Source organism: Macaca nemestrina, chromosome 10 (genome assembly GCF_043159975.1).
Source record: "Macaca nemestrina isolate mMacNem1 chromosome 10, mMacNem.hap1, whole genome shotgun sequence".
NCBI lineage: Eukaryota > Metazoa > Chordata > Mammalia > Primates > Cercopithecidae > Macaca > Macaca nemestrina.
In genome coordinates, this window is record NC_092134.1 from 52,052,211 (window position 1) to 52,069,373 (window position 17,163).

Genomic DNA, 17,163 nt, shown 5'->3' on the forward strand with positions numbered 1-17,163 from the left:
TTTGAATCTTATGAGGCACATTTACACGTATTATAGTCTTTCACTTTTTCTAAGCTATTGCTAGTGCTTTGCCATCTCAAGGCTGAGTTTCTAAAGTCTCTTTTATTGGTTCCTGAGGTCAAATATAAGATTAGAATTAATGGTAGAGATAAACTAGGTTCAAGATTTTTAAAGAGTTTTAGCAGGTGGTAGCATACAAAGAGGGTAAAACTGAAAGTTGTCGGGAAAAATGTATCATTTGAAAACAATTTTTAAAATTGAAGCCAGGAAGTCCCTGGAATTTATTGAAAGTTATACTGTTTAGAGAAAAGGATGAAAAAGTTAGATTTGATGTAAAATGTTCAAGAATAGTTTCTATTGATTGATTATGTGAATTCCAATGATCTTTACAGCAGCATATAATGGATCCATATTAAATTATATATGGATCAAAATTAAACTGTATCTTTCAGGCTAATTCAGGAAGAAAAAGAATCTACAGAGTTGCGTGCTGAAGAAATTGAGAATAGAGTGGCTAGTGTGAGCCTCGAAGGCCTGAATTTGGCGAGGGTCCACCCAGGTACCTCCATCACTGCCTCTGTTACAGCTTCATCGCTGGCCAGTTCATCTCCCCCCAGTGGACACTCAACGCCAAAGCTCACCCCTCGAAGCCCTGCCAGGGAAATGGATCGGATGGGAGTCATGACACTGGTATGGTGTTGTGTCCAGAGAACTTTTGCCTCCTGTTAAGATTAATGATGCTTTAGCTGAAACTTAACTGGGTGTTTGTTCTAGTCTAAGTACTTTCTGTATATTTTATTGTTTATTTCTTTTCTTATTCACAACATCCCTATGTGATCTGCACATTTATGAATCCCATTATGAGATGAAGAAATGGTAACCCACACAGGTGCTGTAACTTTCTTAGGATCAAATAGTAAGTCAATGATAGAGCAGAGATCTAAATAGCACATTATAAATTTCAATGAATGGCTGGGCATAGTGGCTCGCAGCTATAATCCTAGTGCTTTTGGAGGCTGAGGCAGGAGGATTACCTAGAGGCAAGGATTTCAAGACTAGCCTAAGAAACATAGCAAGACCCCATCTCAAAACAAAACAAAACAAAGAAGAAAAAGAAAAAAATAAATTAACTGGGTGTGGTGGTGGTGGTCTATACCTGTAGTCCCTGCCACTTAGGATGCTGATGAGGCAGCAGGATCCCTTGAGCCTAGGAATTTGAGACTGAAGTGAGTTATCATGGCAACACTGCACTCCAGCCTGGGCAACAGAGTGAGATTCCTTCTTGAAAAAAGATAAAATAAAATATTTTTTTTAATTGAATGACTTAAGCCCCTAAGTACTTTTTTATTGATGGCATACTGAGGAAATCACTTTGGACACCATGTGTGTGTGTTTTTAACATAATAAGTAACAAAACTTAGTATTATAATTGTTTCAATACACCACGATAGAGTTTTATAACTTTTTGATATATAATATAAATTTTTTGCATTATTTGTATTGTTAAGAGCCATAAAAAGCAACAGCAACTAATTTCTAATTTTGTCTTAGACTTTATATTCACATTTTCACATATATACATTAATTCCTTATTTCATTTATCCTTATATTTGGGATTAGAAGATGGAAACCTAAATTAGGAAGTACCCTGGATGCAACTGAGAAAAACATCAGATTGCCCATTCTAAAACTATACATATAATATATGTATTTCATTATAAAATATATTTATTTACATATATATAAAATAAAACCTCTGGAAAATACGATTGTGATGACTACTGAATACCATGATACATTTAATTCTCATGGAAAAACTGGAGGTAGTAGGGCATTATCTCAACAGAGAGTGGAGGTTTTGGGAGTATAAATGGAGTGCCCATATTCAAAACAGCTAATAAATGGAGCTGGATTTTTCCTCAAATTTCCCTAATTTAAAAGCATGTACTATCCTGTCTTTTGTTTCTGTCATTACTTGGAAATATAGTATGTTGAAATGACACCAATGATGAAGATTAAAAGATTATGAACTGTTTATGGAGGTAAAGTTATGATTTTGTAATGAATGTACATTGGCATACTTACAATTATGAGACTTCCAAGCCATAAAAATTACGTAAAAGAAAAATTGAGAATATTTTTAAAAAAGAAAATAGTTCCCTCTTTAAGCTGCTGAGTCCACTATTTGCTGCTCATTTCCAAAACTTTCTGCTAAAAATGGTTTTTAAATAGAATAGACAATGGCCAACCAGAACAATGCCCAGCTAATCAGAACTGATTCCACTCGGATACAGCACAAACTTCTAGCCAATGTACTAGGATATACTAACCAAACATGCTGAACTACATTGTGATCTGCTTATTTTAGAAATTTAGGAACCATTCATCTCATTTTATTAGTTAAAAGTGACATTGTCTCTTGCTTAGTTTCTGCATATATAAGTTACACTACATAGTATTAATGAGCAACTTAGTACCAAAGCTACAGTAAGAATCCTGGACCACAGAATAAAATTTAGTCAGCATTCAAGGCAGGAATACTTAGATTATTTTTGTACTGCTTTTATTTCTGACGTTTTTACAACACAGTTTTACCCTTTTATGGTAGCATCATAACTCTTGATAGTGCTATTATTTTCATGGTAATAAAATAACATATTATATATTATATATAATAATATATTTATAATCTTAGATGTGATTGTGATTGTGTGTGTGTGAGAGAGAGAGAATGATGCCAGTGCTTTCATGAATTTTCTTAAACAGTCACAAATAAATAAATAAATCCATAAAACATGAATTTTATTACACTGTAATTAGAGTAGTGAAAAAATATTTAGGGCATTCTTGGAAGAGTAAGAAATATTTAAAGTGTTTAATATCTAAGTCAGAGAAGCGAGAAATGAAATCCAGGAAGTCCTTAACACCTAATATAATTATGTTACCAATTGTATTATTTTTATAGTAAAACATGGGTAAATTTTTTTAACCTGAAGAAAATATTGTAGGAAAAAAATTTGTTGGATATAATTCATGGTTAATATTCAGAAGAAGATTAGAATTTTTAGAGAGAAAATTAGAGATTGAAAAGATATTGCATTATTTGTATTATTTAATAATTTACAAACATTGTGGTATTTTTCTCCTGATAATAAAGCATACCCGTATTTACTTTTACCTCACAACAAATCCATAAGCAAAAAACAACATGTTAGTGATATCTCGTTAGACTATTGAGTGGGGTAAAATCAACACATTTCTCAACAACAAAAATGCAAAACATAATGGAATAGTTTCACAGAAATTGTTTTGCTTACCTAAGAAATTTGAACAAAGGCATTAAGTGAATAAGGTTCACTTGAAATCATAAAACACAACTATTTTTAAAAGTTCTAAAAAAGAGCATTGACAAGAAAGCAGCAGTCCCAGAGCTTTTGGCATTTGTGGTATGGAGAAGGATTTTAGGATGCAAGAAATTCTGAGATCCCTCAGGAACAGCGTATCTGCCCAAAGGAGGCCCAAAGCTTTGCATATAGATGGGACAAAAACAAGAGTTTATAAACTCCTTATATATGCATTGGATCTTCATTCCCAATAATATTTTATTGGAAAGATGAAGTCTCATTTATTTCTCGTTAGCTCAGTCTTCTAGCTAGACTCAGTCGCTCTAGCTCATTCCACAATTTCTCTTTCCCAGGGTCCATGCCTCGTATCCAGTGCCTGTACACATGGCCCCATTATGGAAACAAGCCTCTGACTTCTGTTACCTGAGAAGTTCCCTCTCTAAATTTAACTACTACAAGGAGTGCTTCTATAGTAATTAAAAGATATTTATTTAGAAAATAACAGAATGAAGAAAAAAAGATAGTCAAGTTGTAGATACTATTTAAAATTGTAACATAGTTAAATGAATGTTAATTCTTAATTAATTCTGTTTTATGTTGTTTTTATTACTGCCAATCACAGCCAAGTGATCTAAGGAAACATCGGAGAAAGGTACTATAAATGACTTTTACATCATTACGGATTGAATATTGTTTTATTCTATGAAAGCTTTAAAATAATATTCCCTGTAGTCGAATGTTAATAAAACATTAAAAAGTTGAGAGTATTTAAATTGTATTGAATTGTTTAAATTTGCTTATAATAGAAAATACTTCAAAGATAAAATTGTTCATGCTTTCTGGAGAAATAATTAGATTATAAGAAACATAATATCCTGTTTTTCATTGAATATTTAAACCAAGGATGGTATAATTTGATATTTTAATATAAATATTTATATTTATTAATATATACTACACATATTTTAATATTTAGCATATATAATTAATGCTCATTATTTTCAAATATTTTATTATTATTGTGTTGATAGGATGAGGACAACAGATCAGGAGACAGCTGTCAAAAAAAGGTAGTTTGTTACTCACAGTTCCCAAAAGGAGAGAGTACTCTGTGCCTCAGGACAGCACCAGGGTCAGTCAGGAGGCAGAAGGCGCAGGGCCAGAAGGCTTTCTGAGGTCTCTTAGGGAAAGGCAAGACAAGGCAGGGTAAGCAGGTTTAGGATGGGTAGCTTGATTAATTTCGTCTGGCCCCAAGGTGTAGGGACTCTCTCTAGTTGTCTCAGTCTGGCCCACAGGTAATTAGGGCAAAGGAATATTGCCTCTTGGAGAGTAAGAGCCAGATGGAGAAGATGATTTAGAGTGTGGGCTGTGAGTTCTTCGGTTTGCATATGAAAGGTGTACTTATAGGCAAGTGATGTGCTATTTCCAGGAATTAACTATCCCTAGGGATAGAGGAGCATCCTCTCCAGATGCCAGAGCATCAAGTATATGCAAAATAAAAATATATATATATGGTTGAAACACTGCTGTTCTGTTTGGAATGAAATCAAGAGAATAAATATGGGATATGGGAAACAAAATGAAAAGTTCTGAATCACAAAATGACGTCTTATTAGACAATTGAGTAGAGCTTGCACTCATGGGACATCAGATGAGAAAGATTTCAAAGATTCAAACTACTATGCAGTGCAAAAATCTATTCTTCAGCATCTTCAAGATGTGGTAGTCAGCCTACACCCAAACATTGAAATACTCCTGGAACCAGACAACTTTTATTTCCTTTAAAAAATGGTAATAAGGGAATCTATATTATACTTACATGGCTTGAATAGATGGAATTAGCATTTTCTTTTCCTGGGCTATTATCTGTCTTCCTATAGCCTCTTCTCCTTAACAATACCAGTTCATTCTTATTTACCAAGTTTACCAAGGATAACGTCTTTATTTTCTTTGACCTCCATCACCTTAAAAGGACTATAAAAGTTTAATGGGTGTTAGAAATAGGAAGGTAGGATGGAAGGTTCTATACGAAAATGTAGTCTCAAATAATTCAGGAATTAACAACGTAACTTGTGAAAAAAGTCACGGAAAGAAGGACCACAAACTAAAAAACCTTGCGTATCAGGGGAAGAAGTTAAATACATGCTGGTATTTACACTTCAAAAGAACACCTTAAGAAAAGTGTTATATCACTTCCATTTTGCTGATGAGGAAATTTAATATTAGAGCAGAAAAGTAATCAGCCTATTTATTCAACATTTAAGAGAAATCAGAATTCAAATCCCTCTCTGAGTCCAAAACTCTAAGTGACATTCAGAGGAAAGTTTTGTATATGATGTTTTTAAAAGCTGTTATTGGGAATAAGTAGTTTGGCTGGCAGGGAGAACAAAGAAGGTATTTTATAAGGTGTTTCAGAAGCAAAATTCTGACAGCAAAAATGGCCCTGCTTAGCAGAAACAATCAGAGAAGAGTCGTGGTGGGATCACAGAACTGTGAAAACACTAACTTGTATTAGGAATAGTTCAGAAACACGCTTAAGAGTTTAGCTGGGGTGTGGGTTTGAAAAGGTTTTCCATAGCATCAGAATCAAGCCGAAAGCAGTTATTGAAAAAGATTCTCCTGATGGCAATATGCTAGTTGAATAGAACAAAGGAATTATAGAAAAATGCCTACCTACCTAAGCTGTTAAAAGGAACCTAGGATTGGGTGACAGAAGTCCTGATAATTTCATGAAGTTCCTCGAAGGTACGAGGTCTTTATCATAGATAAACACATTTATGCATAATAGCTTTACATAAAAACAAACAAAATATTTCCCCAGAACTTTAAAAATTTTTGCTTAGCCATACTTAGAACTTTTTTCATCAGAACTCTCAAAGCCATAAGTCTTTAGCTGTGTTTTCTACAATCCTGATCTCTCCATATTGTGTTACACAACGATGCCATGAAAAATATGCAGCATTGTTGTAAAAACTACTTCTCTACAATTAACTTGACATTGGAAACAAATTTTAAGTTACAGCTCTATATCTTGATCTCTGACAAGACGGATAGTATCCTGAGTTGTTCTGACTTCTGTACTAAATTGTTATTTAAGGAAATCCCTCCCATCTCATCTTCTTTTGGTTTTCTGTATGTCTTTGCCAGTTTTTCCATCATGGTAGTAAAATGAAACAATTTGGAAATATCATCATCTTACCTTTTATTATTCCCACTTTAAAAAGAGTTTTTTTCTTACAAACCACAACTCATATTTTAAACACCCTGTAATAAATTTCATCAGTCATTTCATTGACTGATGTAAAGCACTTTATCTGATAAAGTTATATTTTATCAACTTCTCATTTCAAAAATCCCTGTTTAAAAGATGTCTTTATTATGATAACCTGAGTATATATAATCCTATATTTTAGTGAATTGTTCAAATGTGTGTTTAATACCTTTTTGTAAAGAGTTTATATTCTGATATTATAAAATATCATAGATCAATGTCAATAAACACTATAGATCAATAGTCAGCATCTAGTTGATTTATGGCAGGGGTGTCTAATCTTTGGCTTCCCTGGGCTACATTCATTAGAAGAAGAATTGTCTTGAGTCACACATAAAATACTCTAACACTAATGATAGCTAATGAGCTTTAAAAAAAAATGGTCGGTGCATAAATTGTTTTAAGACAGTTTAAGAATTTGTGTTGGGCTGCATTCAAAGCCGTCTTGGGCTATGTGTGTCCAGCAGGCTGTGGGTTGGAAAAGCTTGATCTACGGTGTTTATTAATGAAACATTTTTGTGTAGTGGGTCTATGATTTTTTTTAAATTTTAATGTGTCCACTTTAAATATCTGTGAAAATCAAACTCTTTAATGGGAATTTATACATGTAAGACTTATATGCCCCAAGTTTTGTTGTTTTATTTTGTATTAAAATTACTCAGTAGCCTTGCTCTCATGATTCTCCATTTGTATCAATTTCAACTGAAATTTAGAAAGGGTTTATTTGAATGTATTGTTTTTGCTTCTAGATTGCAGTTGTGGAAGAAGATGGTCGAGAGGACAAAGCAACAATTAAATGTGAAACTTCTCCTCCTCCTACCCCTAGAGCCATCAGAATGACTCACACTCTCCCTTCCTCCTACCACAATGATGCTCGAAGGTAAGACGCTGCAGGCACACTGCACATTGAATGCCCTCCTTTCAAAAATATTCCTCTTCCTTCATTGTTGTCAAATAGACTGCTTAACGATTTACATTGAGCCAGAATTCTCCAATTTCCTTTTCCCAGTATCACTTGTGAAATAACCACATTTCAATTTTGATATCGAATTTGTGTTTTTAAAATTAACTGTATCTTTGTGGGCTTATTAGTCAAAATAGATAAGAATAGCTCTTCTAATTTTTAGTGGATATTTTCTATTAAAATGAGATCAGGCTAGAGGAAGGACTTACTAGAAATATTAACAAAAAACTAAGGAGACTCTAGGACAAGATCATAAATTTGGATTACAGTATAAGTGTCATTAAAGTCTGAAAAGTTTATGATTATGCCTTTTAGCAGACAGGTATGTGCACCCTGCAGGTACTGCTGCTGCCAGCAATAATAACTCCTCAGTCAGAAAGTTATTAGAAAAGAAAAAAAGTCCTTGACTAAAGTATTAAAGAAAAAGATAAGTCTAGATGGAGAAATATGTCATTTGTCCTCACAAGTCTTTATACTGTCTTATCCATATGCATAGAACATTACAAACAGATCTCTATAATCACTGATGATATGAATATACCGAAGCATGTAGTTTATATCTGAAATGTATCTTCTCCTATTGTCTCATCAGTTGCAGCATCTGTAGACACATAATTGATGTAACCAAATATAATGACTTAAGGATTAATACTTCAATAAAAGAACTCTCTTCTAGATAGTATGTTTTACAATAAATGTTTTAAAAGTAGGGCTTTCTGTGTTGGCAGTCATTTCTTTTTTCTGATTATTTTTTATTGTTAATGTGGAAAAATCAGTTACTTCAGCTTCAAAATATTACTTCTTTCACTCTCCAAAAACAGAGTATATTTCAGCATATAAAAAGTTATTGCTTTGAAAGTTAGGGAATGTGAGTTCAAATTAATTGGCATGAATAAGTAAAAGTAAGTAATTTATCATGGTGTTATAAAATTAACAACAGTAGAAACTAATAGCAATGTCTATTGATCCCCTCCTATTAATACAATGTCAAATATATTGACCAGAAATTGAAACTTAACCAACTGCTTGAAGAGCATTTCAGTTTAACATGTATTTAAAATAATATTTGAGAACTCTAATTAAGAAAACATATACATTGATCACGAGGGTACATGGTTTGTTGCTTCCAGATTGCAGCCAGATGATTTTAAATTAACTGAATTTAGAGGAAAATCAAGTAAAACTGTAGATTGGAAGAGCAGCTTCAACTTCACAATTAGTTATATTTCAGTTCCTTGCTGTAGGTCATTATGTTTAAGATTAGAAAAACAAACTCTGAGAAATAAATAGATAATGGATCAAGTACTCTATAATAGAAGGCCATTTATCAGGCAGTTAATAAATCAGCCTATATTCACTGATTAGTTTGAGATGATATCAAAAAAGTAAGAAAAAAAGCCATTTGGAACAAAAGTACATTTCTCTTATGGAAATTTGGAGGTTCAGGGCCCAAGGCTGAAAAAAAAAAACTGCACTTAATATCTTAAAAGGAAACACGGGAAGATAGGGGGAAAAATGACATTACAAGTCTACTTGTTTCTCTTTTGGTGCGTTTATAAAGGAAACAACTTTTGTGTACCTTGTGGATGTTGCACGAAAATGAGCAGTATTTTCCTCTTTTGTGTTTTGCAGTAGTTTATCTGTTTCTCTTGAGCCAGAAAGCCTTGGGCTTGGTAGTGCCAACAGCAGCCAAGATTCTCTTCACAAAGCCCCCAAGAAGAAAGGAATCAAGTCTTCAATAGGACGTTTGTTTGGTAAAAAAGAAAAAGCTCGACTTGGGCAGCTCCGTAAGTATGCATTTGCTAAGACTTTCCACTGCCGCTCATTTTAGTCACGTCAGAGTGCTCGTCTATCTTTCATTTCATTTCATTGCTCTGCTTTTCATTTCTTCTCTTTTCTACCTGACAAAATTTATATTTTGATCAGCTTTGAATGTTCAATTTAGCTGAATAATGCTTGATAAAACTTACAGTGAAAGAGTATTGTGAACTTTTCAGTTCTTTTGTTTATCTGTTTATAACAATAGCTAAAATTTATTTAATGCTAACTCTTGTGACAGGCACAGCTACCTACAAAGTAAATGTTATTGCTATAAACGTTATTTTATTAATGAGTAAATAATGTCTTCATAAATCGCATAACTGTGATATTCATCGTGGTGCCAATGTTTCAAAATCAGCTTAAAACCATTGAGTATACTGCCCCTTAGAGCATGAATGTGTGTAAAAGCTTAGCGATGTAGATTTAAAGGTTTTTCTGTTGAAAAAATTGGTAAGCCTCCAAACAATTAAAAAGAATATTTTAAAAGTTAGAATAAAGCTTTATATGTGTTACATAAAATGTGAAGAACATGATTTTTTTTTGTTTGCTTAAAACTATCATACCTTCCCCCTAATAAACTCTATGGTGTATAGTTGAGGGACGAGTGTGGGGAAAATAATAAGGCAATAGATATTGTGTTATAATTAGTTATTATCAGTGACTGATAGAATAAAAATATAGATCAGTACATTTGAAATGGTCCTACTTAAATATATATTTAGAAATAAGCAGATATACATACATGATACATACTTACATAATTATCTGAAGAATATGTGATATTTCTGAAATGATTATATATATACTTTGCTTTTTGGGAGTTGTCTTTCTATGTATTAACTTTTAGAGTTATATTATTGGGAAAGAATTAAACTCCTACCTACAGTGGTAAGTGCTGAATGGAATAACCCAAATTTCTTAGTACATCCTTTGGTTTTTCAAATAGAGGAATAATTATTTGCAAGGAATACCCAACTCCAAGACTTAGTTTTCTGCCCTACCACCAAAAGAATTTCTGATTACGATATTCATGTTTGCAGACTTATGACTACAGTATCCAAAAATGCCTTTCCTGGCTTCCACAGTGTGAAACCCACACAAAACATCAGAAGCTACAGGAAACTAATGTGCGGGCATTGTGTGATTATATGTTCCCCAACAAAGGAATTAAATCTTTTTGTATTCCTCTTTCTCAGTAGAGGAACTCTTTAGGCTATATATAATATTATTTTATGAGGAAAAAAGAGAGACACAGATTATTTTTTATTTAAAATATACATGCCAGACATTATTTTAAAATTTGTTTTATCTTATTTGACAACTTGTGGTTGTCTTACCAAATGATCTGTCATACCCAATATATTACAGTGTCACTATAGTGTGGGTGGTTAATTATTTTTGAGTATTAATTTTGCTAACATCATAATCATATTTATTTATATTTCAACATATATTCATCTTAGTTACCATAATTCACACTTTACTTTTAAAATGTATTTAATTGCCCTTATCACTTAAAATTTTCTGTTGTTATTTCATATTTAACTTTGATGAGAAATTCCTAAATCATTAGAAATTTCACTAACAATATTCTGTCAAAATCAAGGTATGCAAGATATAAGTTTAAGTCTAGAAAAATATAGAACCTTCGAGAAACTTAGCATTTATTACTCATTTTCAGTGACTGTGTGTTTTAGGTCAGAGCAGATAAGAATTAACTCAATTATGATTACATTCTTATCAACCCCACCAAAGTCAGAAACTAGCAATAGTTAATTCGGGTCACAGTTTATACCTGGGAAGGTTTCTGAGCTCTGAGTAATATTGCTTTATTTCATAGAACAGCAGAGGTAGAGTTTAAACAAAGCCAGAATCAGCAGCATGTTAAGGACTACAATGTGGATGAGGAAGACAGGAGCAAAATGCTATACCTATGAGGCTAGGTAGAAGCTACATAAATGGGGAATCAAAGCTTCCAGAAAAAAGGAATAAAGTCTTTATTGAAAATAAGACTGAAAAAATAAAAATAAAACAGGTATAAACACTTTCCAGAAAACCATACTTGCACCAAAGGAAATGATACATGGGCCCCATTGATACTTTAGTTAAGGGCTATGAATTTTAGGTCTGCTTTGGTCCTAGAAGAGGTATCCAAGTTGTGATGGAAAGACCATACATGTTTTTCAAACCCAGGGACTACAACCTAGTACTGCTTCTTCATGCATCTGAGGAACCTAGGGAAACATCTCCAATGATTATGATTTTAATGTCTTGATCTGAAAAATTCTAAAACACAGGAGCATTGTCAATGTTCTTTCTTCTACCAGTGAAAACAGAACTATAAAATACAATAGTATACCAGGGAAAGTATTAAGGCAAAGAGATAGTGATGTCAAAGTACCAATTTTGAAATTCTGAACCATGTGCTAAGATTTATAACTCTTAAAAGGTTTAACTCAAAAGAGCAGAGACACATGACTTAACTTGAAAGCAGCTATACTACATGCCTATAAAAGAAATACGGTGTGGAAAAGGAAAGCTGTGTAAATAAAACTATGAAAATTTTTCCTTGGTTCTATCAGAAATGATGAACAGCAAAGGAGATGTTTGTAGTCATTCACAAAGGAAAATATTTGGAGAGGATATCTTATTTGTTGTATATAATAATTTGAAATGCTAGGGTAATAACATAAACTTCAGATAGGAACGATCAGTCAATGTGATTGTATGGATAACCCCTACCCATGAAGAATCAAACTCAATATGTACATTGTCTGTTCTTACTAATGTGTTACTAGCATAGATAATATCAATATGGAAACCCAAAACTCAAAGGAAGCAATGTGTTGAAAAGCAACTGAATAAACCTAACAGAAACCAAGCAAAACTATTTTATTTTAAAAATCTCTTATGACATCCTTTTCAAATGGTTAGTTCACTCAAATTACAAAAGTAGGATAGAAAAAGCTGTGGTACTAATAGGAGATTTCAAGTTTTTATATATCTTGTGAAAAATTCATTCTATTCTTACCAGGGTTTACAGTTCTTGTTCATATTATTATTGTTTATAATGTAGGAGTAAGATTTCCAAACTGAAATGTCTATCAGTGTATGGGCAGAAGATAAAAAGGAGTAGTATAGACTTAAATGAATCAGTGAGCATTTATTCTTCCATGTTAAGCATTCAAATTCCATTTGTAAGTACTATTCAGGAAAAACAAAGCGTAATACAAGCCAAGTTTACCTGAAGGTCACAGTTGAATTTAGGGAAGCTCACTTAACAGAGGAAGCATTCCTTCTAGCTTACTTGGGGATCTGGTTTTAGAGTCATTCTATCTATTTCTTTGTATTTTTGTTCACTGACTTTTTTTTTTTTTTTTTTTAAACAGAGTCTCACTCTGTCACCCAGGATGGAGTGCAGTGGCACAATCTCGGCTCACTGCAACCTCCGCCTCCTGGTTCAAGTGATACTCCTGCCTCAGTCTCCCTAGTAGCTGGGATTACAGGCACCCGCCACCATGCCCGGTTAATTTTTTTATTTTTAATAGAGATGGGGTTTTGCCATGTTGGTCAGGCTGATCACTACTCCTGATCTCAGGTGATCTGCCCACCTCGGTCTCCCAAAGTGCTGGGATTACAGGCATGAGCCACCACACCTGACCATTCATTATCTTTCTATGTCACAAATCCCAGGATGAAAAATTACATAAACAGGTTTGGTTTGTATCCCCATGACAACAGGACCAATATGTACTTCTGCTGACTTCCTGGAATATAGATTCGGAATGTAATAGCATCCTGCTATTGACCATGCACAATGACCATGATCTCTCTGCACCCCTCAATTTATACATCCATATGCAATGCATCTCTGATATTTCCATTATTGTTCCAATACGCTCATGTCTAATCTATACTTTTAAAAGCTGTCACTTGATCTTGCCATTATCTCCAAATATTGACTTATCTTTACCCTGCATTTAATGTACAAGACTGAGTTGTTCACAACTACTTTTTTCCTTCCTCATCTGTCAATCACTTTACGACCTACCACAGCATCAATTCCAAACACACTACACTGAAACTCTAGAAATAGGCGCAGTCTTAACTAACATGGAAAAGTAGTCAGGACACCAAAGGCTATGTACTGTCAAAGCAATTCCAGAGGATGGTAACACACAATTATATTTATGATGATGTGGATTAAGGAAGAAGAAATGTATCTGAAATGGGAGTTTTCTGCCTAAAACAGATATGAAAAGATTTGTTACAAAAGTTGGAAAGTGAGAACATGACAAATAATAGATAGAAGCAAGTGGCATCGACATGTAAAAGCAGTGGCAGGAATGCCATCCATCAAAATAAACAGACAATTGGAAAAATCACCAAGATCAAAGTGAGAATTATAAAATCTATATTGTTATTTTTGTTTAGTAATGCATAAATTTAGAGAAAATGAATGAAATGAAGGTTTATCTGATGTGAGTAGAGTATACAAATAAGTGGAATCATTCAAAAACTCATTTTTGTTTCTATCTGTTTACTTGAAGAGAAAAAGTTCAGCAGAATATAGGAATTACCAAGAGGGCATTTATGCCCCAGAATTGAGGAGATTTTTTTTTTTTTTTTTTTTTGGTGGAGGGAGAGAAGACATAGATAATCCAAAATAATTTATTTATTCCTATTTTTAGTGAATAGACATGTATTGAACCATTCTTAAATGCAGAGTACAATTATGGACTTTAGGAAAATGACTAAGGCATGGCTGTTGGCATGGAGGAATTTTCACTTTAGCAAAGATAGTACATAAACAGATACAAACTTTATACTTAAAACAAAAACTTCATGATTTTTTGGCCCAGAAATGTTTTATCTGCTACATTGTCTGTCCTGTCAGAACTAGGAACAGTGGCCATGAACCCTAAGATCTGTGATCATGCATAAATAATTGCAGTCCTGACTAGCTAGACTTTTAATTTTATCTGAAGGCATTAATCTATTTTGAAACAAAGTAAATTAACCTATGTTAAAAACAGCCACGTCAGACTAATTTCCTTTGTTTCTTTGACAAATTTGCTTAGTAACAGATAAGGAAAGGTGGTGAGCAAGCCATCACTCATGAAATCCCTGGGGACAAAATGTCAAAATGGGGTCTGAGTGATGGAACAGGTAGGTGGGATTTATAACTGGTTAAATAATCCTTGCCCAGTAGTGCTGATGAGTGGAGTAACGTCACCTTGGATCAAAGTTTCTAGTGGCATGATTAGGATTTTCTCTGTTCTTGATCAGCACATTCAAAATCACTTGGATATGAATATTTCAACAGCTCAGGTATCTGATTGATACCTGAGGGTATTACTAAGGGGAGGAATCCCAAGTGAAAAGATTAGTATTACCCCTAAACACTATCTCCCCCGCCAAAAAAAAAAAAAAAAATAGAATGAATGTAAGGGGGATCTAAATTATCCTAATCTAAAAGTATAGCTCTTAGAAGCAAGATTTTAAAGAAAAAAAAATAAAAATTTCAACTGACTCTAAAGTCAATATTGATTAATAAGTTTAGGCCACATTAATAGACATAAGAGTTGATATGACAGTTTTTTCTACTCTACTCTGCTATGATAAAATAACAGCCAAGCAATGGAATTCATCCTGGTTACTGTATTTTTAAAGGCACATCATCAACCTGGAGGAAGGTTGGCGGGGAAAATTAGGGACATGTGGAGGATTGGAATCACGTTCAAAGAACATAAGTAGATGGTGTGTTTATTCTCTTTGCTGACCTACCAAGTAGCTGATCACAAAATTTGAAGAGCTGTTCTGTATAAGAGCTATCGTCCTTTTCATTGTTAAGTGAGGATACGAAACTAGAACCAAAGTATTAAAGTTGTACAAAATTATTCTTCATCTCAATGTAAGAAAGAACAGTGGGATATCAGAATTCTATACAAAGTGGGCTGGCTTATGAGGTAGTGAGTTATTTGTCACTTGGAAACTGTTGACCAAAATCTAGACAAATACTAGGAAGAGCTGTTGTGGAGAGGATCCAAGCATTGGAAAGATGATTGTAGTGGATGATCTTTAAGACCTACTTCAACCCTAGGAATCCTGAATCTATGAATCTTTAACATTTAAGTCTTTTCTCAGGCAACTCTTCTTTATACCACTGATACATCTTAAAATATTTACTGTGAAAAGGAATTTCTACTTTTAGGATTACAGACTTCTAGAGCTATATGCCTAAAGATTCTAGAAGATATGTGAGGATGATATAGTTGTCCACATTCTATACTTGTAGAAATGAGGTGATTTCAGAAGGCAGAGCAGCTACTTAGTGAGAGAGCTGAGAGTGAATCCTGGCTCCTACCTCCAGGTTTGATGTTCAGGAAAGGAGACTCTCGGGACTATTTCAATCAAAAAATACTTCATTGAGTTCCTATCCCTGTGGAACATGTGTGGGTACATAAAGAAATTTAAAATATGATCATTTACTTCAGGAAGTATATAACATCTTGAAGACATCCCATATAAATGAATAATTAAGAACTCAAGGCAACAGTAAAAAAATACATCACACAGAAACATTATAATTTTCTAATACAAGATACAGACATAATGTTTGCAGAGAGTTCTGGGTTAATCTTTCTCTCGCTGTATATGTTTGATTCCACTAGGATCATCTAAATGCAGTGTTCCTACGTATTTGAAAAGGTGTCAAGGTAGAGTTTCAAACAGGACTTATCTTTGAGAAAAATATTGAAACTATGTGAAAGAGTAAGCTCCATAGAGAATGTCATGGAAATGGTACTTTTTGTGGTTAAATAGGAAGTGGGTACTGACTGGGGTCAGAAGTGTGATATCAAATTATGAAGCAAAGGAAATGATTAGGACTGAAGATCAAGTTACCTAGTCACAGAGGGATTGAAACTGCAGAGATTGGGAGGCAGCATCTTGAAGCAGAACCAACCACAGAAATAAGATGATCTGAGTTCCAGGGTCAAGCATCCAAGCAGAGGTGAGAGTTAAGGATTAGAGCAAACAAGCTCTATTCTCTAGAGGCAGTTTGTCAGCTGAGAAAAAATGATGATAGTATATGGAGAAGAAACAGAAATATTAAAACATTTGCTATTTCTGGGGAAATTATCTGCTCCATACCATCTTAACATACTCATTTGTTTGCCACCTGGGAAACACCAACTCTCTCGAGTCTTCAGAGAGCTCTACTAATAATTACTATGAAGAAAAAATAACACACATGACCAACTTAGCTGATGTCAATAGTGAATGGTTAGGATAAAGAAGAGGCTATTAACAGGCATTGCAAAAGATGAAACAAATCTCAGACAAAGAGATGTTCAAGACAAGGGAGTGATCAAATAGAGCCAAAACAACAAAACTGTGAAAAAAATAATGAAAACAGAAAAATACGTTAACTTTGTATAAGCAGAATTCCCAATTACATATATAAAAACGCATATATCATTAGGTTAAGGCTACTTTAGCAAGTTTCCTTTAAATGCATATGAAAAGCAATATACACATTTCAAAGAGCTTTTTTGCCTGCTAAATTGCAATTCTTTTATGGTTATCTGCCAGTTTGTATTATAATTGTCTGAACTCATTGACCTACCATAATAAGCTTAATAAAAAAGTAATTTCACAGTGACAAAAATGGCTTCAGCAGTATACCAGCATCATTTCACAAGTACAGTCATGCGTTGTTTAATGATAAGGAAACATTCTAAAAGATGCATCCCTTAGGA

At 33.6% G+C, this 17,163-nt stretch overlaps 1 protein-coding gene across 29 annotated transcripts in view; it reads left to right on the forward strand.

Annotated features, from left to right (window-relative positions):
• LOC105473289 (PTPRF interacting protein alpha 2) overlaps positions 1-17,163 on the forward strand; it is a 510,238-nt gene that overhangs the window by 419,902 nt on the left and 73,173 nt on the right. For all 29 annotated transcript variants that reach the window (XM_011727001.3, XM_011727012.3, XM_071071359.1 and 26 more), the window contains 4 exons: positions 453-690; positions 3,967-3,996; positions 7,365-7,495; positions 9,212-9,366. In XM_011727001.3, coding sequence (XP_011725303.1) covers positions 453-690; positions 3,967-3,996; positions 7,365-7,495; positions 9,212-9,366 — 554 coding nt within the window. The remainder of the gene's footprint in view (positions 1-452; positions 691-3,966; positions 3,997-7,364; positions 7,496-9,211; positions 9,367-17,163) is intronic.